Source organism: Paroedura picta, chromosome 2 (genome assembly GCF_049243985.1).
Source record: "Paroedura picta isolate Pp20150507F chromosome 2, Ppicta_v3.0, whole genome shotgun sequence".
Taxonomy (NCBI): Eukaryota; Metazoa; Chordata; class Lepidosauria; order Squamata; family Gekkonidae; genus Paroedura; species Paroedura picta.
In genome coordinates this window covers 149,629,759-149,652,754 of record NC_135370.1, presented here as the reverse complement: position 1 = coordinate 149,652,754, position 22,996 = coordinate 149,629,759, and the positions used below count along the sequence as shown (strand labels likewise).

At 41.8% G+C, this 22,996-nt stretch overlaps 1 protein-coding gene across 3 annotated transcripts in view; it reads right to left on the bottom strand.

Annotated features, from left to right (window-relative positions):
• The window catches only part of IFT43 (intraflagellar transport 43), a 66,248-nt gene that overhangs the window by 10,469 nt on the left and 32,783 nt on the right, over positions 1-22,996 (bottom strand). For all 3 annotated transcript variants that reach the window (XM_077323293.1, XM_077323292.1, XM_077323294.1), the window contains exons 4-5: positions 14,230-14,265; positions 11,359-11,405 (exon numbers count right to left, since the gene is read on the bottom strand). In XM_077323293.1, the coding sequence (XP_077179408.1) occupies positions 11,359-11,405; positions 14,230-14,265 (83 nt within the window). The remainder of the gene's footprint in view (positions 1-11,358; positions 11,406-14,229; positions 14,266-22,996) is intronic.

Here is a 22,996-nt window from a genome sequence, read left to right as displayed (position 1 = left end):
TGGTTGCCATCTACTTCTGGCAGATTTGGAGGGATGAAAATAAGAGGATCTCCTGGAGTACTGTAAAGAAGAGGAATCCTTTTTATTCTTGAAATCCTTTTTCTTAGAAGATAAGACCTTCTTTTTGTTGCTATCTTCACTAAGGTATTTGTTCATCCCTTCACCAAATAACTGCACTCCCCTGAAGAGAATGCTTGCTATCTTCACCTTAGCTATTGGATCTGCCTCCCAGTTTTGGAGCCAATTTCTCCTTCTGGCCACCACATAAGACACAAGGGCTCTAGCCGAGAGCTGAATAGTACTGAGGGATTCATCTGTTGAGAAGGCAGTTGCCAAAGCTATTTTCTTAAGCTAGTCCAACAATTTGGGAATGTTGCTGTCTGCTGATGACAGGTCTGACAACCAGGAGTAAACTGCTCTGGAAAACAGAGAGCTGGCTATGGAAGCTCTAAGAGATATAGAAGGGGTTTCAAAACTTCCTCAGACCCCTCAGTTCTAGTTCAATCTATCATTAAAGTCCTTAGGGAACCCATCAAAGTCATTTGGGAGAACTGAGGATAAACACAAACTAGTCATGGGTTCATCTGCCAAAGGCAGTTAAAATCTCTCAGCTGCTCCTGGTAAAAAGGAGTAAAAATTTGCTGTAACGAGATGGTCCAGCCAGTCATAGACAACACTTATCAACTGACACATTTACAGACCGCACACATTTAGAAGAAGAGTTGGTTCTTATATGCTGCTTTTCTCTACCAGAAGGAACCTCAAAATGGCTTACAATCACCTTCCCTTTCCTCTTCCCAAAACAGACACTTGCGAGGGAGGTGAGGCTGAGAGAGCCCAGATATTAATGCTTGGTCAGAACAGGTTTATCATGGCCATGATGAGCCCAAAGTCACCCAGCTAGCTGCATGTGGGAGAGCAGGGAGTCAAACCCAGATTGCCAAATTAGAAGCTGCCGTTCTTAACCACTACACTAAACTGGCTCAAATTTACACCACAATCCTCAAATAGTCCATTTTTAGGGTAGGTCACAGAGAGTATAATTCAAGCAGGTGGTTTCTATCTTTAAACATCTACAACATTTGCACGAGTGCCTCTTCCAGAGTGTCCCTGTGTGGCACCTCTGGCTCAAGATCTGCTTTGTGTGCTCTCCTATAGACAAGTGTGAACAATTGCAGGTCACACCCAAGCCTCTCCTAGTTAGCACCGATATCATGGAGCAGGCTTCCTAAAGATTGTCAGGAAGGCATCCATACTGTTAAAGTTTTAGGATACCGTACAAGGCAGATGTGTTCAAGAAGTATTTTAACCAATGGTTTCAGTCATAGAGATAGTCAGTGTTGTGGTTATAGTGATACTGGTGATTTGTAATAGTCACTTGAGTATTTATTAGTATGTTATGATTAGAATTTGCTTTTGTAAATTGTTTGCAGAGAAAGGCAGTATAGAAATGTTTTAAATAAGTAACTGGCTGGCTCCACTCCATTTCCAGCACAGCACAATAAGGTGCTTTAAAAGCAAAGGAATCCAACTAAGTCATGCATTTTAGCAGCACAAAACTTGAACCAGATGCAATTCTAAATTCTCTGCTGCTGCAAAACTTTGTTTTACTGAATGCTGTTACCTTATGCACCACGTTTGGGGAATTTTAAACAGGCAAATGGAAGAAGGTCTGATTGAAGATGAAGTTAAGTGAAAGAAATTGGTCTCATTTAGCACATGACAGGATTCATCTGTGTTCTCAAGTCCACTGAGGTAGCATCATGGGCGTTTCATATTCATGAGCTGCTGCGACACTGTGTCCCCGCATTTACAAAGCACCATGTTCAGCAAATTCTATCCCTGTGGACATCCCATGCATTTCATGGTCTTGTCAGAGAGACATCAAACACTCGAGTAACCAAATAACAGAAAATGGCTTTAATTAGTGCATCTCAATCCAATAATTTTCCCCTCTAACTAGAAAAAAGGAATAAAAACAGGGGAGTGGAAAGCAACAGGCTACATACTTCAAAAATTGCAAGGAACAAGGGATAGGGGCAGCTTCTGCTGACACACTAACAACATTGAGTGCCCTCCCCCCTGACAGCAGTAAGCCAGGAGATCAGGTACAAGCACCCGAACTTCCCTGGACCACTAGCTATGCCTTACTAGAACACGTGACTTAGGGTTATAATGTGTTCTTCAAGGGTCTGGCCGGTACCCTTTGGGGAAACTAGGAGCTTTAACAAACTAATTCCTTCTGTAGCTCTTGCTGGGCAGACACAGCATTCAAGTTCTGATTGTTCTGAGTAAAAGGTGGGAACATGGCATGGTTCTTTCTAGCCTTACTTGGGCTTTTGAGGAGCAAGGCCTGGCAGCAACCACTGGGTGACTTGATACCATCTGATTTGTATGACACACCTTGGCCTGTCTGTTTGCTCCTGTTCAGCATCAGCCACCATATGAAAGTCATGTGGTATAAACCACATTCTGTTTATGCACATCCAGTGCATCACCAATCACATCTGGTATTAATGAGGACACTTAACATAACACAATTCTAAAATAATAGAAAAGCAATATCTACTGGCTACTCTAATGTTACTGTACCAAATATGCAAGGTGAAAATTATTTAAATGTATAAACAACTATATATTAATGGCTTAAATTTTGACCAAGGTAAATGTTTCAATAGATCAGTATGACTTAGCATAGCAAAATGTTTGTAAAAATTTAACAATTAACCTTTTTCCTCATAAGGAAATATTATGGAGACTGGATATGCTTTTAAAAAAGCAAATACATGGAATAGCAGGAGATTTCAGCTATTCTCATATTAATTGTATAAGTGTTGCCTGAAGGCATGAGGGAAAGATTACATCTGGAGGTGCCATGAATTATTACTTCCTACAGCAGCTAGTTGTGAGCAGTATGCAACAGAAAGTAATATCTGAGCTAAGTGATACACACAAACTGGTCCACAAAGCAAGCAGAGCTGGAACATTACAGAATACTATTCTACAGCTGACGTAATAAAATCCAAGATTTCTGAAGGCAGAAAGATGTCAAATTTTCTCAAAGAAATACTATTTAACACTATTTAGGACACTCAATAGAGCATAAATAACAGGAGGCTGCTACTCTGGTGCCTAAATATGCCTTGATTATGCCTTGATATACAACCGCACAACAGCACAACAAGAACAAAACACATGAAAAACAGCAGTACAGCAATTAAAGTTTATATGGGGAGAGTAATTAAAAGTTAAATTCTTTAAAATAATTTAGTGTTTAATCATACTATTGACCACTGCTGTTTATACGGTATTTCTCCTACAACTAAATCATACTATCACATCATATAAGACTTTAGCATGTTGCAAATTCAAAAAAGCAGTTTAAAAAAATCACAACTTTTGTCAAACTTCTATACATCTATATATCTGTATATCTGTGGCACTATGGTTATACAAAAAACACCCAGTCACAAATATAAACAGAGAGAGAGAGAGAGAGAGAGAGAGAGAGAGAGAGAGAGAGAGAGAGAGAGAGAGAGAGAGAGAGAGAGGCAGTAAAAGTACAGCCCAATTGGGGAATGTAATTTTGATTCATTGAATGTACTGCATTAGAGGCTTCTTGGAATTTCAGCAACCCCCTACCCCAATCAAGAAAATTCATTATCTACTGCATACAAGAAATGCCTTTGTATGTATCAGCAAATTTTAAGGTACAGGAAACCAGTATAAGCAAAAATAGTTGGAGAGGGGAGAATATTATATAGGATACAAAGAACTCCAGAACAGATTGTGAGCAAGGAGACAAACCTTATAGAACTGAAAGACAAAACAAGTGATGGAATTAATCCTTAATTGAGAATTGGCTAAATAAGCCAAATATACAGAATCGATACCCTATTAGTCATGTGTGGCTCTCATCTGTGGATAGCTGAATCTGTGGATCAGGGCCACATGGAGGATAAAGAGATTTTTCTGCAAACCTGAGGCACTCAGGTTTGCAGAAAAATCTGAAAATGTTTTTAAAATGCATGTTTTTTAAAAATCTCCTAAAGTAGCATTCTCTGAACTCTTTACTACCTGCCTTCTGCTGCAGCAGCAAAGCATCCTAGGGGGCATGCCAGGCCCAGTGGAGGCAGCAAAGCAGGCCAGGGACTGTGCTAGGCTCAGGGGCAGCTGCATTAGAGCCCGGGGGCTGCTCTGGCAAGGCAGTGGGGGGATAGAATCCCCCCTGCATGTCCCATAGATCCATGGCTCTCCTCTGTTAGAGTCTTAATGGTGACAGGGGGAACCGCATAAGGTGAGGCTGGGAGCTACACTGGGCTCATTGGCATCAGCAGTAAGGATGAGAATTTCTCTGAGTTGTAGCTGGCCTAGCAGCAGAAGCCTTGAGGGCAGAGGGGCTTCAGGACATCCCTCAGGCCCAGCAGCATAAGTCTGGATCCACATTAGGCTCTCCAGCATTGATGCCTGGGGTTGGGAGGAGGGGAGCCTGGAGGCTCAGCAGCAGAAATCTTGAGGGAACAGAGACTTCAGTAGCCACCATGGGCCTGATGGTGGAGTCCTGGAGTCATGCTCTGCTTGCTAGCATCAATGTTGGTGGGGAGAGTAAGGCAATACTGTGGGGTCTGGAGGGGGCAAAGCAGCCAGATGGCAATGACTACAACAATGGTGGGCACAGGAGCCATGATACTTATGGGTGGGGGACTTCTTTCCTCTCTTGGCTGGCAGTGACTGGGGGGATAAAGTTAAGAAGAGGAAGGGCTCCCCCCCATTATTTTTATTGATCCTCACTTGTTAGTCTCTAATGCAGTGATTAATCATTTAGAAAAAGTAAGCCAGAGATGTTCTGGAAATTTTCTGCAACTGATCAAACAGTAGGATAAAACTGATGCTTAGCCTAGTTGACTAGTACTGCATCTGTCATTCCCACCATGTTCTTGCTACATCCATCTAGGACAGCGGTTCTCAACATGGGAGTTGGGACCCCTTTGGGGGTTGAATGACCCTTTCACAGGGGTCGCAGCAGGGCAAGCAGTCCTTCTCTCCAAGGGGGTCCCAAAGTGGCCAACATCACTCCTCTTCCATTTCATCCACACAACAGCCTTACTGGGTAGACTGAGATAGAGCGTTTGTCTGTCTGGAGCAGCAGAAAAGAGATTGGCATGGTGGGACAAGAGGCAGAAACTGAACTGAGAAACCCCAGAAAAAAAATCAGTGTATATACAATCAAGAAGAATGGATCTTCATGCCATTTGTCAGTTTCAGTTTAATTTCTGTGAAAGAACACTTGCATAATTTTATGGTTGGGGGTCACCACAACATGAGGAACTGTATTAAAGGATCACGGCATTAGGAAGGTTGAGAATCACTTATCTAAGACTATGTCCTAGGCATTCAGCGGGTAAAAAGGACAACAGAAAATAATGGTGTGAAGGAATATATAAAGAAATAAGAGGAAAAAAGCATTGGTGCATTCTAAAAAAATAAAGAAACTGGTTCACCTGATCACTTTATAAGACAATAAGAGTTCCTTTGTAAAGCTGACATGCTGTGGGTTTAAAGCAAATTAGTGTGTGGTCTTCCCTAGGACTGCAGTGTGTAGGCAAAGAAGGGAAATAAAAATGCCTTCTGTAAAGCTACAGATTAGTAGTTTTTGCCTTAATGTGTGAAAAGAAAAGCAATTCTCTATATGCCCTCCCATTGAATTATGTTAGTGAGCAGGTATATCAGATTCTATTCATGTGGAAAAACAAGACAAAACTACATTTTTTTTATGGTACAAGCCTTCATTTTAAAAAAATCTTATATTTATTAAAAAATACTGCTTTGATCGGTAGCACTCATGACATTTCCACATCCATAAACTCCTCAGAAGCCCCCACCCTCCCTGCACATAAGGCCACCAGAGCTGACAGCCAGCTAGGTTTGATCACAGCCATTCTGAATCAGATTTTCATAAGACAGATGAGGAGCCTAGCTGCTGCTTCTTTCTCGCTCCTATCAGATGAGAAACTGATGGGGAGGGGGTGGGACAGGTCCTGAGGGAACAACACTACAATCAAGGGCTATGCAGTTCCCTTGCTGTCCCTCTACAGCTGCAATTTTCAAAGGAGCTTGCCTTGGGCACTTTCAAATGATGGCGTCTCAATTCTGTAATCATATTTCAAGAGCTTTTTCTTAAAGGGTCTTTTAGGTAAACCTAGTCTGTCAACTACACTTATGGACTGAACAACACAGCCTGTATATAGCTTGTTTCACAGTGTTCTAGCAAGAAGGAATTATATGCTAAGACTTACTAAACTTATTTCTAAACACATGAACATTGAAAACCAGCTTGGTGTAGTGGTTAGGAGCACCAAATTCTAATCTGGAAAGCTGGGTTTGATTCCACACTCCCCGACATACAGCCAGCTGGGTGACCTTGGGCTCGCCACAGCGCTGATAAAGCTGTTCTGACCGAACAGTAATATCAGGGCTCTCTCAGCCTCACCCCCCTCACAGGGTGCCTGTCGTGGGGAGAGGAAAGGGAAGGCAATTGTAAGCCACTTTTAGACTACCTCGTAGAAAAGCGCCACATAAGAATAACTCCTCTTTCTTCTTTGTCGTCCTGTTTGCCATGATTCAGTGGTATGGCATTATCATCATCATCATCATCATCATCATCATCATCATCATTTTATTTGTATCCCACCTCCCCCCGAAGGCTCGAGGCGGCCCACATAAATACCCCATCCCCTAAAGCCCATAACAATGAACAATAACATTAAACAATAATTAATAACCAATTGGTCAACAAATAAAAATCAAAAATTTGCTTTGCATGCGGAAAGTCTCAAAGTCCAGTCCTTCAGGTGATGTGAAAGTCTTCTGTTGGAGACTCTAGAGGGCTGCTGTTAGTCAAAGCAGACAATGTGCTCCTAATGATGTGCTTTACATGTCTCCAAATACTCTTCTCTAAGCTCTTCTGCAAAGTCCCCAGGTCAAGGGGGAATCTGAAAACTCTCCTGTAATAATGGCTTGCCTCAAAGGTGTCATCATCCTTTGGCTATGTTACAAAGCCATCACACTATCTTGATGTGGAACCACTGCCAAACAAGACCCCACACAGCTGAAATCAACAGGCCTGGTGACAGTCCAAAGTTGTGCATACATCCAAGTACAGAATCAAACTAGGAATGCAAGGAATTAATCAAACATTAATTGACCTGCCTGTTCACTTTGATCCTCACATAACTACCACCTTTGTTCCAACAATGGTCTTTTGACCTAACTGCTTCCTATTTTCCCCAGCTTTGCACATTACAGACCTAACTCTGCCATAGCCTTGTTGCTTAGCCTTTCTGACCAGTACTCAGCCACTGTGGTCTGTAGGGGGGGAAAAAAACTCAGCTTGATATAACGTGAATGTATCCTATCAGCTCTGACCTTCCATTTGTAAGAGTAAACAAAGACACCATAGTGCTTGATATTTTTAAAGGACAAAATTAATCTGAACTATAAGGTAAAGGTAAAGGTATCCCCTGTGCAAGCACCGAATCATGTCTGACCCTTGGGGTGACGCCCTCTAGTGTTATCATGGCAGACTCAATACAGGGTGGTTTGCCAGTGCCTTCCCCAGTCATTACCGTTTACCCCCCAGCAAGCTGGGAACTCATTTTACCAACCTCGGAAGGATGGAAGGCTGAGTCAACCTTGAGCCGGCTGCTGGGATTGAACTCCCAACCTTATGGGCAAAGCTTTCAGGCGGCTGCCTTACCATTCTGCGCCACAAGAGGCTCTAATCTGAACCATAAGACAGACCTAAATCCACATGGACTTATTTTCTGCACAAACAGCTTACTCTCATTTACCACATTTACTCTGAATGCTGTGTGTGCACTCTGCACCTTTCTTTTTTATCTGTTTTCTTCTAGGAATTGTAGAATATAAATTTTGCATACCAATGAGAAAAATCAAATTGTGTCACAGTTGTTTTGTGTGTGTGGTGTGTGGCTGGTCTCTTCTTATCAGTTTCATGCTGGGTGTGTTTTTTAAATTTTTAAGTGGAGATTCTTCAAGCTGCATTGAGCTATCTTTGCTCAACATTTAGTGGTTCTCCCCACTTCATCAGTGTATAAGCTCCAGTATTGCTGAAGCATTTAAAGTTTTCACTTTTTTAGCAAGTGCAGGTTAAGTCTGGCAATACATGAGTTCATCAGTAACGTTGGAATGTTGCAGGGGTCTTTAATGTGGTTCCTAAATTTGAGATTAGGAACAGTGAGTTAAGAGGCATAGTTCACTTCCCTCCACCAGACACACCATTTTCAGTCTTGTTCTAGGTCTTATTTCTGTTTACCCAGCATGTGATCGACTGCGGGACCCTATGCCCCTAACCAGCCCCACAGCAGGCTACGGCTGGGGAAGGGAAGCAGCCTATGCTGCATCCAAGCAGTTCAGAAAAAATGCCATAGAACCACTATCAGAAAACCCAGAGAAACAGAGACAGGATCAGCACTAAATGCTAGAGCAATCTAAAGCATCCATGATAACTATCTGTCCAGCTGCTGCTTGAAGTCTGCCAGTGATGGGGAGCTCACCATCTCCTTAGGCAGCCTATTCCACTGCTGAACTACTCTTAGCTGTGAAATATTTTTTCCTGATATCTAGCCAGTACTATTCTATACATAGTTTAAACCCATTGCTACAGATCCTATCCTCAGCTGTCAACAGGAACCGTTCTCTTCCCTCCTCCAAGTGACAACCTTTCAAATTCCCAAATGCAGTAAAATATGCCTCTTATCTATAGCTAGTAAACCAGAAAGGGATACAGAAACAAAAAATTTATTTGACCCCAACAAAGGATCAAAGACCATCCTTTTCAAAATGCTTACAGAAGAAGAGAGGCGTAGAAGAAGCACCTGGCTGTGTGGAAGGGATGCTCAACAGATAGCACTTTTCTATTTCCCCTGACAGTCTGGCATCTCCCAACTCATCCAGCTCCATTACTGTGCTGAGTTCAGCCACTAATGCCCATTTCCCCTGTTGACATGGATAGAAAATTGAGCAATTACCCTTAAATGCCTCTGTCTCAGATTCCCCCAGATTGCTACATACACAATATTAAGCCCTCAATTGCCCCTGGCCAAAAGTGGTTTAACCAGGCCTGTCCTTTAGGAATTAAACAATTTTTGTTGCTTGCAAGAGTTTATTATTCCTAAGGTTGTCACTATATTAAATCCTATTAAAGCAGGTTTCCCATGGTGCAGTAAGCCACAGACCTTCTCTTTGAGGCTCAGAGTGAAAGGGATTGGATGGAAACATGACAAAAGAAGTGAAGGAGCACTATTTGTTGACTCAGCACGTATTCCTTGTGACATAAAGAGAGACATATGCACGTGTGCATACAGAAGCAATGTACAAGAAGACTGTTTTTCAATAAACAATTGTTTCATGAGTACAGACTTCCATAGCAAATCTTATATCCATGGCAGGATTTAGATTTTTGAGAATCTGTGATTTTTAGAAAGGTGTGTTTCTAAGTCCTCTCGACTGCGGAAATACATTAAAAATGCAAAGGTTGTGCCTACAGAAGGCTCCACTGATCAGTGGGAGATAATTTGGTGTCCTGTACAGTTATTTGTCCTCTTGCTCTGTCTTTCAATCACAGTACTTCCTGACTATTTCTCAATCATAGCTATCCTTCCACCATTTTCTTGTTTACTATGTATTTACTATGTATTGAAAACGCTAGAAGGCGTCACCCCAAGGCATCACCCCAGACATGACCTGGTGCTTGCACAGAAGATACCTTTACCTTTACCTTTTTATGTATTGCAGAAATGGAAAAATACAGAATGCAGCACGCAAACTGAGCATGTTTATTTTGCAAAAAATAAACTTGCATAATTTTAACTGTGCAGGAGAATTTGAATTTTTCTCAACACTATTTTATAGTTTTTTTGGCACTGCTAAATGTTTTAAAGATATTTCTGCAATACTAATAGCATGCTACAAGTGAAATTCACAGGACAAAAGCGCATCATGGATGCCATCAAGGGGGGCAAGTGTGTATGGGGGAGGAAGGGTTTTGACATAAAAGTAATATAGAAATTGTTTAAATACCTAGTGCTTCACTGCATAAACAGTAATTTCATTTGTTGATGGTGTGAACCAGCCCTTTTTCTATCTTAAATGCTACCCCAGGGCTGGATCTGAATGCAAGAAAAATGCAGGCTCATCTACAACTGTTGTTTTCAACAGTTCTAGGCCTGGAACTCATCTTTAGCCATAGGTAAAAGCATAGGGCCCACTGAGTTGCAAGCAGGTGCCAGTAATTCACAGGGTCTCTGAACTTGCTTAAGTTAAAAAGGAAACCTCTCTACCACTAAGGGGCCCCATCTCACCACATTGGTACTCCTCTCAGCTTGCATATAGAGAGAGCCAAGGTACACAAGTAGGTTCTCTCAAAAAGCAACAGGAAATGTCGGCCAGCTCTAGGACTCACAACCTTGCTGGTGGGGCTACTCACATGAGGGTTCCAACCTCGGAGATGAAGATCATTGAACTGGATCAACCCCTTATTCTATATCATCATATGTAATATTTCTCTATCCTTGCATGCAAGTTTGGTCAGTCCTTTTTACGTAGATTGCAGTGATGTTTTTGTGCCCCTTAATCTAGCAGGTTGGTTTCCTCAGTAGATAAAACCTTAATCATTTCAATTTTAATGTAGTGCTTACTTGTCAGGAGGCAAATGATCTTGCCTGTTCACTTTCCTGCTAGCTTAGTGAATGTTTCTCTAGACAAATGCCTTGAATGTTTCCCACTTGTTTCTCTTGGCTGATAAAACTGTTCCTAGGTGCTGGAAGCTCACAGTGCTGGTGAAACCAGGCACAGCAGAAGCCCAGCCAGAAAAGTAGAAAACCACATTGGGCAGCAGAAGACAGCCAAGGGACTATCCAGTGTTGCACATGCCCGCCCATCCTTGCATGTAGGCATGTTGCCAAACAAGGCAAGTTGGATTTTCCAAAGATTATTTTCTACACAGGGGTTGTAGAAAAGTTAGGGGAGACAAAAGCATCCTCTAGTAGACATAGATATGGATAGTGTTATAGTTAAATTGGAAAGACAAAAATCTTTCCACATGTTATGGGCCACTTATCTCCTTCAAAGCCAAGGCATGTAATTTCTGGGCTTCTCCTTCCATATGCTACTGATCTCCATTACATCTTCTCCAGTTTTGTAGGAGAAGCATTGTGTTTCATACAAGTATAATGAATTCATCAGTTGCTTCCCCACTGGCAAGTTCCAATTATCTTATCTCTGAGAGCTCTCACAAGTGTGAATGTAACGTGCTTTCATTTAAGGGAAGGGTCTTACCTTCGCCATCATCAGAGGCCTCTAGGCTCTGCTGCCTCAGGCGGTGACTGTAAGAAACCACACAGGAAAAACAGCTTTAGAGGTCAGACTGCAGTACAGCTAATCTGGAGATCCTGTTGATTACAACCTCCTTGAAAGAACAACAGAATGAGACAGACTGCTCCTTCCTGTACCAGCTACATAGCCTATGAAATATGGGGGAGGGGGCAGTGTATTTTTTATCTCTTCCCAAATATAGATTCAGGTGGGGAAGTGTGTTGATCTGAAGCAGGAGAACAAAATTTGAGTTCAGTGGCACCTTTAAGACCAACAACATCTTATTCAAGGTGTAAGCTTTCATGTGTACAGCACACTTCCTCAGACACAATGAAGTGGGAGTTACAAGTCCACAGATACAGGCAGAGGGTGAGATAAATGAGTACACGTCATAATTAGAAGAAGAGTTGGTTCTTATATGCCACTTTTTCTCTACCCGAAAGTGTCTCAAAGCGGTTTACAATCACCTTCCTTTCCTCTCCCCACAACAGACACCCTGTGAGGTGGGTGAGGCTGAGAGAGCCCTGATATCACTGCTCCATCAGAACAGCTTTATCAGTGCTGTGTGAGCCCCTACTTTTGAAAAAGGACTGTCATTATCCAATAGAGGTTGTAAATCATTGATGAAGCACTGAACTGTTGTGAGTTTTTGGGTTAGGAGTGCGGACTTCTAATCTGGCATGCCGGGTTCGATTCTGCGCTCCCCCACATGCAGCCAGCTGGGTGACCTTGGGCTCGCCACGGCACTGATAAAACTGTTCTGACTGAGCAGTGATATCAGGGCTCTCTCAGCCTCACCCACCCCACAGGGTGTCTGTTGTGGGGAGAGGAAAGGGAAGGCGACTGTAAGCCGCTTTGAGCCTCCTTCGGGTAGGGGAAAGCGGCATATAAGAACCAACTCTTCTTCTTCTTCTTCTAACACCCTTTTAAAGCCATCTGCACTGAAGGCCACCATTTATGTCCCTTGTTAGCACATTCCAATGCTTGTTTATTTTTAATAATAATAATTTTATTTGTTTACCGCCACTCTTGGCTAGCCGGCTTCAGTTAAGAACTGAAGATGACCACTCCTTAGCACTTGCCTTGCAACAGATTTTCTCTGGGTATCATTTGAGTTTCCAGGACATTCAATGGAGGGCTTCAAAGTAGCTGATTTATTACAATGGAGCTTCAAGGACGCAACAGAATCCATCCAGGACAGTGGTTCTCAACCTGGGGGTTGGGACCACTTTGCGGGTCGAACGACCCTTTCACAGGAATCGCAGCAGGGCAAACAGCTTGGCTGGGGGGGGGGGTGCTGCCATTGTTGCTGCTCCTCCTGCAGGTGCCCGCGCTTGGCCACCAGCCACTCCAGCAGCACCTCCAAGCAGCTCTGTCTCCCACCAGGCGCTCCAGGGGGCAGCGCAGCTTGGCGGCCTCAGGCTCCAGGCGGCTCTAGGTGATTCCAGGCGCCGGTGCAGCTCCTGAAGTTATGCGCCCAGACTCTCCAGGCACGCCTGCTCACCATGCAGCACGTTCTGCTCCAGCGCCACCTCCCCACGGGCCCGGCTCAGCTTGGCCACCGCCAGCCACAGCTCAGCCGCCTCCTCCGTAGACAGCCGCTCCTGCCCATGCCGCTAGCTCATGCGCCAGGCGCCCATTCTCCTCCTCCAGCGCCTGGCCCCTCCCCATGTAGGCACACAGGTGGCAGTTCAGCTCCTGCAGCTCGCCCTCCTCGTCCTGCAGCTCGTCCTGCATGGCTGCGCATTCATGTTGTGGTTGGGGTTCACCACAACATGAGGAACTATATTAAAAGGTCACATCTTTAGGAAGGTTGAGAACCACTGATCCAGGGTGAACAGAACTCTAGACTACTAGCATCTGTGGGAACATCAGTCAGTACTGATTTTTTTAATAATATGTTCTTAAGAAACAGGCTCTCCTTCCAAATAAATTGTCCTGCCACAAATTTAAAAGCTTTCAAAAACAACAATAAAATCTTAGGAGGCAAGTTAATGCTCCAGGTGGTGCGGAGCATGCAGTAACTCAGGCTACAACTCTGCACTGTGGGACTTTTAATATTATGATACGACCTGCCTTCTCTTCAGAAAGTAATCCAGATACATGATTATGTTTTTCATCATCTTCTATCATTAAGTTAAAAACAAAATAAAACAAGACTTCATAATCTAATGGCTCAGTCTGTACTCAAGAGAACGAGGTGGCAGAAATGCACATCTTCAGACTGCTGGTGGAAGATCACATTGTCTTATTTTGAAAGGTCCCAGCAAAAGAACAACCAGGGAAGGGGCTGTGGCTCAGTGGTAGAGCCTATGCTTGGCATGCAGAAGGTTCCAGGTTCAACTCCTGGCAATGCCAGTTTAAAGGATCTGGTAGTAGGGAATGTGAAAAACCTCTTCCTGAGACCCTGGAAAGCCACTGCTAGTTAGAGTAGACAATACTGACTTTGATGGACCAAGGGTCTGATACAGTATAAGGTGGTTTCATGTCGGCATAGCAACCAAAGAACAGGGGTAGAACCCTTTTCTCTGTGGTGCTAATCTTTTATTTGTAGGAAGTTCTATCTGAGAAAGAACATTTAAAGCTGGAATTCCCACCCGAAGTCTCAAGTGGCACTGTTCATCTGACCATCTCAGATCTCTGCTGCCTCATTCTCCTGCATGAATAAGGTCCATATTCCTTATCCCTATATTTCATTAAGCCTGCCAAATCAGTGCATTAGCAGAAATATACCAAGCCTCAAGAGACATGGATTGAAAGAGGAAAGGCATCACACTGAAAAATGTGTACAGCTGACATTTATGAAGAAGATTTGTGGGTGGGTGGGAGACTTACTCTTCAACTTCTTGCTCTGCATGTTTCTTTCCTGATCTGAAAGAGAAGAAAAAGGCCAAAGTTTTACAAAATACAGGATTTTCTGCAAGGCAGAAGAAAAGCTCCAAATAGCTTTCTCAAGAGGTATTTGGAGACAACGATTTCACAATGACTCTCTAGTAAAAGCACAAAAGGCACAGTTCAAGGGGATGATTTTATCTACTGAAGTCCTGAGGAAGTTTGAATCTAAATGAGAGGAGCATGTCAGCATAAGGTGTGAAACACACACACACACACACACACACAAAGTCCCTGCCCTCCTGAGCCCAAGACTGTGGGCAGTCTTCAGTGCAAGGGGGGAAAGCTACGTATAGCCTTACTGTGCCTTTGAGGTAGCATGCAAAATGCACTTACACACTTCATGGCAATGAGGGATAAATAAGATGTTAAGATTTTTCTTTTTTATAAACTTTTGAATGGGGAAATGGGTGTGGGAGAAAAGGGCTTTTAACCCTTTTGCTCCATGTGTCTTTTGAGGGGAAGGGTTAAGATCAGCCTTGCCTGTCTTTCGTCCTGTATCTTACTGGTGGTAAAAATAGTTTAGGAAAGGGAAGAGTAGAATTTTTCAGCTAAAAGAAAAGCTGCATGAAGGTAAACAGTTTAAAGTTTCTCTCTCAACAGTGAGGGCTCTAACTGGGTGGAAAAGTGGAACACAAATGTTTTAAGCTAGCTTGGTGTAGTGGTTAAGAATGGCAGCCTCCGCCACATGCAGCCAAGCTGGGTGACCTTGAGCATGTCACATTCTCTTATAGCTGTTCTCACAGAGCAGTCCTGTCAGAGCTCTCTCACCTCGACCAACCTCACAGGGTGACTGTGGGGAAAGGAAGGGAAGGCAATCATAAGCTGCTTTGAGACTCTTTTGGGTAGTGAAAAGTGGGGTATAAAACCCAATTCTTAAATAAATAAGGTATCTGACAAAGCAAGCTTTGATTCTTGAAAGCTTATATCCCCAAAATCTTGTTGCTCTAAGGTGCTCCTAGACTCAAATCTAGCTAAATAAATAAACAAATTAACAAATAAATAAAACAAGCCATTTTTTCAGTTACAACCACAGCTTTAGTCCCATTAGTGTCCTTAAAAATTCATGGGACAAGACAGAATGTAACAGTCCACCTTAAGTTTCAGAAGCTCTATGCACATTAAGAACATGTGTACAGCACCACAGAAGCACACAAGTTCACATACTATACATTTTACAGCAAGGGAATAACACATGCTTCTGTTCTTCTTGTTTTCTTGTAGTGCCCCCAAACTAGGCTTCCTCTTAAATAAGTAAGGTATCTGACAAAGCACAGTGATATGATAACCATCTTCAAATACCTGAAGGGTTATCGTATGGAAGATGGAGCAGAGTTGTTTTCTGTTGCACCAGAGGGGCGGACCAGAACCAATAGGATGAAATTATTTCTAAAGAATTTTTGGCTAAACATCCGGAAGAAATTCCTGACAATCAGAGTGGTTCCTCAGTAGAACAGGCTTCCTCGGGAGGTGGTCGGTTCTCCTTCTTTGGATGTTTTTAAGCAGAGGCTAGGTAGTAATCTGACAGAAATGCTGATTTTATGAACTTAGGCAGAGCGGGTGGGCAGGAAAGCGTGTGTCACTGTCTGTGTCTTGTGGCTCTTCCTTGCATACCCTGGGAATTGCTGATTGCCATTGTGGGATGGTAGATGAATTTCCTCTAGGCGAGGCTGGATTCTGGAGATTTTTGGAGGGGGAATCACTTGGGCATAAAACTGGGCTCACTGTGGGTGGGCAGGTAGTTGTGAGTTCCTGCACTGTGCAGGGGGTTGGACTAGATGATCCTTCCAGCTCCATGATTCTATGAATATTGATACCTGCTGTGAAGCAGATAAGACAGTTTTCAAAACTAAACAGAACATCTGTTGGCCTGTTCTGTAAAAGGGGGATGACACAGAGGAACATATCCTCTACAAAGTCTTTTTTTTTTAAAGTGGCATAAGAATGCTATCCAGAGTTACTAAAAGCACGGTTTGGAATCCTCCGTACTCAGAGGGAGGCTGTACTTGTGACAAGTTTGGTTCAGTCACTTGAGGTCAGTTCATTCTGCCTGCCATCCTTTGTCATAAATATCACATTTGCTCTTTAATGGAGCTGCCCCAAATTAGACTGGAAAAGACTGAGCCAGATACCCCATGGAGCAAGGAAAACTTGTCTTGAGTTCATCATCATCATGTGCTGTTGGAGGGAGGAGGCCGGGTGGGAAGACGGCAGGCAGCTTTTTCCCTCTGTCTCCACCCCAGCAAGCCCAGAACTAATTCAGATCCGATTAAGGACTCTTGTTCAATATTCAAAATGTAAAACAAGGAGGTTGCTGAACCAGCACTTTGAAAAATTAATTAAATGCCAGGTTTCTTTTTAGCAGATACTCCATCACTTGCTGATTGCTTTGACTATTTCACAGGACAAAGTTTTTAAACTGTGCATTGGGAAATATTCTTTTGGTGATCTTTAGGAATCGCAGCATCACATGACATGGAACAACACCTAGGTCCTCCTTTACTACCATTTGCCCTGTTCCAAAGAAGAGCTGTTTCTCAGCAACAGCTTTCTGCAGGATGAGTGTTTCCAACATACAGGCTTTGAAGGACAAATGCTTGGACTTAAAAAATATATGTTATTGCTCCCTAAGTTAACGTTTTCTTTTAAAAAATTGTTATCAAGAGGTATTAGCTTTATTATTGTTACCTGACTAGCGTAAAGGCAGGTTCATAAAAGTTTTAAATAAATAAATCCTTAATATGTCAAAGTATTTACTATTTTAACATTTTTAAGACTGGAAAAGGTCTTCTGAAGTCATCTTTCAACTGGATACTAGTTCAGCCATACTTGGCATAATTTCCAAAAGAATTCTGGAAAATGTGCATAGCTTACCATCATTTCTTTGTTTCTCAACAATTTTTTTCTGATGTTTGCAGTCTTTTATCCTGTATTTCAGTTCCACAATTTACCTTTTTATCCTGAGGCTGATCTACAATTTTACAATTTAGATAGACATTTGACAATGATTGTACCCTACCATCCATCTCTGCTCCCCTTCTGCATTGGAGGAAGGTTCCTGGGCTCAGTGGAAGGTACCACAATTAGCAGTAAGGAAAGATATAGTCCTAGGTTTTCAGCAGTAGCCCTCTAATTCTAACAAATGGTATTGTTTAATATAATTTTAAAATTAAAAAAATATAACAGCAAAGTATAATAGGCAAATTATGTATCTCTTTCACTGTACAAGACACACACAATATCTCCTGCTCTTTCACTGCAAAGGTATGTATGTGGCATTGGTGTTCAGAAAAAATTAGATATCTTATAATGGGGTTATCCCCTGTCATCTATATTCTCCTGAACAAGCATGGAAGAACTTTAAAAATCTCACTGTTCTGGTCTCAAGAATGCTAGGTTGTTTTTCACGAATGAACAACAGCATTCCTTGCTTAATTAGAAGAAAATCAGGAGGCAAATGACCTAAAATTTAAGGACCCAAAGGCCTGTTGTACAATTTGAAAGCACTTTTATCTAGCAAACGTTAAATGGAGGAGGGCTTCAAAATAAATAAGGTCGCAGAGTAACCTATGAGTAACTTTCTGTTATGCTATGTGAGAGGTATACTTTGGAAACAGAAACACCGTTCTCTAGATACACTAAAATATGTCAACAGTGCTCTCCCTACCCCATACCTCCTTCAAAACAATATACCAGGTTTGGGGCGAGGCAGCCGTTCTCCTCTGTAAGAGCTCCTCTTTCAGAGGTTAAGTGCTAAAGGGTGAAAGACAGCACTAATGTAGACATCATCTCTATTAAAATGTTACTCATTTAATGGAAAATTGTGGCCATCTAAATGGTGATAAAATGATGAGGCTCCAAGAAAAGCGAGCATGTGATATTCATGCAGGGTGACAATATTTAGTGGTTAATTAGACACCGTTAACCTGTTTTCAAAGGGACATAAGTGGGATGAATGGAGACACATGCCCTTGAAATCTTTTAATGTTTGTAGATCCTGGATGATCCTGGTTATTCTTCCTTGCAATAGGGCAGTATATAGAGGCAAACACTGTCAACCTCCTGCACAGTCAGGTAACAAAGAGTTCTGGTACCATCGTAAGCAGAATTACCCTTTTCTAAGCCCACTGACTTCAGCAGACTCTGCCAAGGATGGCACTGTTGATATGTTACTTAAGGGAGAATGGGCAAATACAGGAGATGCTCTCATGACTGTGCACAGGGGAATGACTAAAAATAAGAAGAATCTGATGGCACCAAAGAAATGTCAAGATGCAACCTCCATCTTCTAGAAACTGGTTTCTTTACCACCTATTTACTAGTCAGAGTTCTGAGTATGGGTAACGGAACTAGAACAATTCGGAAGGGCCTGCCAAAGGGAGCTCTTCCACCAGGCATTTGGTTGAGGTCAACCGGAAGCACCACCTTCCACAGGGCCCCCGAGCCTCCCTCCCATGAAATTCAACACCTGAACCGACCAACCATGGGTCCATCAGTATGTTGCAGTTATGAATTTACAGGTATCACTATTGTCCTATTGTTATTTCACTGCTATTTATGGTCACTGATTTATTTGTATTGTTCGTGTTCCGCTATGTTTCATGTGAACCGCCATGAGCCTCAGGGGAGGGCGGTATATAAATGCAATAAATAAATAAATAAATAAATAAATAAATACATACATACATACACACACACACACACACACACACACACACACACACACATACATACATACATACATGTTGGCTATTCAGTATCAGCCGTCCCCTAAAAAAAGAAATACTTGTCCAGAAACGTTTTTAATGTAATCCTGTCACTTTATCTTGGCACCATCACGTTATCCTTGACTAGACATGCTTAAAAAACAAAGCTCATGCCTAGGTCAAGAATCATGGTCACTTCTAACAGCCAAGAAAAGGCAAATGACCTCTGAAGCTAAACTCAAGTGACCAACCCAGGAGAAGCTGTGAGGGTCTGGTAAAAGCAAATTCTACCTTACTGAGATTGTGTTCAGTTGCATTTTCCCCCTTTCTCCTACTAGTCAGTGTTTCTTAAACAGTGAGGCCATACCATTTCCCAACTCTGTGACAGCCCTACCACACTTAACTTACCACCTACAGCACAATTTTTTCTTTAATATTACAACAAGAATTGAAGGAGTATTGATAGGGCAGGATTACCCGTGGTACACAAAGTATCAAAGCTAGAACTGTACTGGAACTTGTATACATTTGTGTGTAAAGTGTGCTCCCTTCTGGTTAAACATGCAACAGCATTCCCATTTCATTTCTCCCTACCACTATACCATTATTGAGTGTGTGTGTGTGTGTGTGTGTTTTAAAGGCATTAGACCACTGCTCTCTCCATTAGCTTGGAACAGTTATGTTTCCCAAATACGAGGTTTTCCATTTTAAAATTATTTTTTACCAGATATACTCCACACATCATTCTTTTATCCATTCTATCCATAGACACTCTTCAATAGTCACATTTGACTTCCTTTTGTTGAACTTCCCCTTTAGGGTAGATTCAAATGGGTAGCCGTCTTGGTCTGAAGTAGCACAATAAAATCAGAGTCCAGTAGCACCTTTAAGACCAACAAAGATTTATTCAAGGCGTGAGCTTTCAAGTGCAAGCACTCTTAGTCTGAGGAAGAGTGCTTGCACTCGAAAGCTCAAGCCTTAAATAAATCTTTGTTGGTCTTAAAGGTGCTACTGGACTCTGATTCTATTGTTCCCCTTTAGGGATTTGTTATAGATTACAGAAACTCTGCATTCAAGAAAAGTTTCGGTGGAACTAAGATTGCCTTTTCACCAATCCCACTCAATATCTTTTATGCCAGCCACCCAGCAACAAGTTTCTCAGACAGGTATCAGAGTCCTAGTACTTTGAAAATGTTCAAGAACAGAAATCAAACTGTCTACACACACAAAGTATATGGTCTGAGTTTTCTCTTCTGTCGTGGTACACAGATGCTGAGGAGCCCAGTGGTACAAATTGAGGAACGAGGACCCACAGCACTCCGCAGGGAGTCAAGGACTAGAATATCAAAGGTGGTGTAGATGCAGAAACAGCATCACAGCTGAAGGGGATGTTTCAGCACAGTTGTGAACATAATTCCCGGCATGCCTAACCACTTTCTCTTTTATGAATGACCCATAAAACTAAAGCCCCTTGAAGATGCCCTCTCGCTAGGAGAACAGAAGGAAAAAAGAGGAAAGGAAGGTAGTGATGTTCACAGACATTTTATTTTTGAAGAGAGGATTCATGAAAGGGAAAACAGAGCAATTTATTGTTAGGTTTGCAGCATTCAAAATACCTGTGCTTCCAAACAAAACTACTGGAAACATGGGGTATTTTCAAAAATTGCCACTGGCTCAAGAGACAAAGGAAGGACAGACTTTTACCTCGAAGACCAAAATACGGTTTCAGAAGCCTGAAAACCTAACATTTCTAGCTCTCATAGTTATGGTCTTCTGGACAGTATTTACTGGAGTTTTTATTCTGGACAGTTATATTGGGGTTTTATGTGACCCACCATGAGTCAATGGAGAATGGTGGAATATAAATCAAAATAATAAATAAATAAATATCTGGTTAAAACTTGGGAGAGAATTTTCAGTACTTTCTATCAGTAGTTCTGTGCTTACCCCACTTCTGATGTTCACCAATAAAGATATTGCTTCCCCTTGTGTATGGATTCCCATTTCTACCTATAGGATTCCAAATTCTGCTAAAACCAACAAGGTTTGATCCACATACAGTGAACTAATCCATATAAAGTGAACTTCCTTATTTTGTACAATCTACTAATTTGAAGTTGTGATTTTAGTCCAGTATAAAGACCAGCTACAGCTACCTAAATGTCACAAGGTAATTTCTCAAGCATGTTATTGTCAGCATTTCTATTTTAGGAATTAAAGTAGCCATTCTGGTTTAGACTTTTTTCCTTAGACACTTTGTGCAAATGTTCACTTATTAAAAATCCTCCTTGATGCTATTGTTTCTTCAGTTTGCTATTGCTACTGTCCCTCACCCCGAACCCGGCTGTTATTTCTTTATTCTTCCTGGACAAGGATGACACCATCTAATCTGGTAGAATATAGCGAATGGAAGGAAATTATCATGATTACATCATTTAGGATGTAGAAATGCCTTTCCAATCTCTTCACTGAGTATAAATGAGAGCGAGAGCAATGTTTCTGGATTCGTTACATAGCCAGACAAGGACAACACAATTAATGGGATCAGGCCATCAGCTAGTCAGATCTGGCTACATAACAACATCACTGAGGATGAGTAAGGGCAATAAAGAATGAGAACAAGTGAAGGCAATGACAACGAGTAGGTGACTATTTTGGCACGAAGTGTTAAAAATAATAAAAAGGGAAGTATTTTCTGATACTGTTGAAAATGTTAATGAAAAACAATGAGTAATTTCAGCTCAGTCTTATTACTATGACAATCTGTTATGCTGCATTTCAATCTTCAGCTACTGTAGGTCTGTTGAAGGAACTCTAGTATGCCGCTCTGAGGTACCTTTGTCAATGTTAGGAGGCAAGGTATGGCAGAAAATTCAGTGAAGTCAAACGAACATTGCTATCTTCACATGGAATATGTTAGAGGAGATTTAAAAACAAAAACACTTATTCACATTATACATAGATAATGCTCACAGTGTATGAATGACATCTGTGACTCCACTAGTTATATTTCTGCCACTGGAAAAAATTATACTGCCTTCCCTCAAGGGAACCCAAGGCATTAACCATATGCTTTTTGTAAATGAGACAAGTCTCAGCGTTCTCATAGTCAAAAAATGACCCACAAATTCTAAAGGAATTAAGGACAAGGAATAACATTTCTTCCTCAGAATCCTCACCAAAAGATTTTATATCTGGTATACAGGTTTGCTAATTCAGCTACCTAACAAATTCAAAATTCACACATATATATATGAAGGTCAAGCACAACTAAAATTCCCAGCCCTTTTCAAGATTTCAGGGTCCACCCAGATAAGACATTAACAAATTCTTAGAAATGGCTTTACTGAGTAGCCATGTGCTGACATGTCTTCCTTCCCAGAATTCACTTTGTGCTGTCATGGCTCTCAGAACCTGAAAAACTTTGCCTTAAACACACTAACTATCCGAAAGATCATTTAAGGAAAATGATTATTAAAAAAAAAAACAAATTAATCAAGAACATTTATAAAAACCCTACCCTTTCAGGTCTACCTGAGAAACAGCAGAAAAGGGAAATGGCCAGTTGTGATTATCCCTTTAAATCAAATTAAAAAACAAAACACAACATCTTACTCTGTGGTCACAGTTGCATTACTGTGAATTAGTTAAGGAAATGCTACTGCTCTGTCCCTTTTGTCTTATTGTTTCTGCCAGGTCTGAACATACTGGCTGTGAAAAGACAAGGAGAGAACCACCCCAGCAATGACACTGAAGGAGAAGAGGACAGGAGCGTGTTAGCATTCCTGAAACATCCACTCTATAAAAAGAAAAAAAAAATTCCAAACCTACACACACTGCAGCTCTACCGCCATCTTGATGTCCTTGATGCGTGCTGATGGCATGGAGGCGGCTGGCACCAGAACAGCCCAAGAGAAGGAATGAGAGGCCAATGGAGATTTATGTGAGGAGAGTGAGATGGACAAGGTAAAATTGTCAGGAGGAGTTGTTAGAAAGTAAAATAT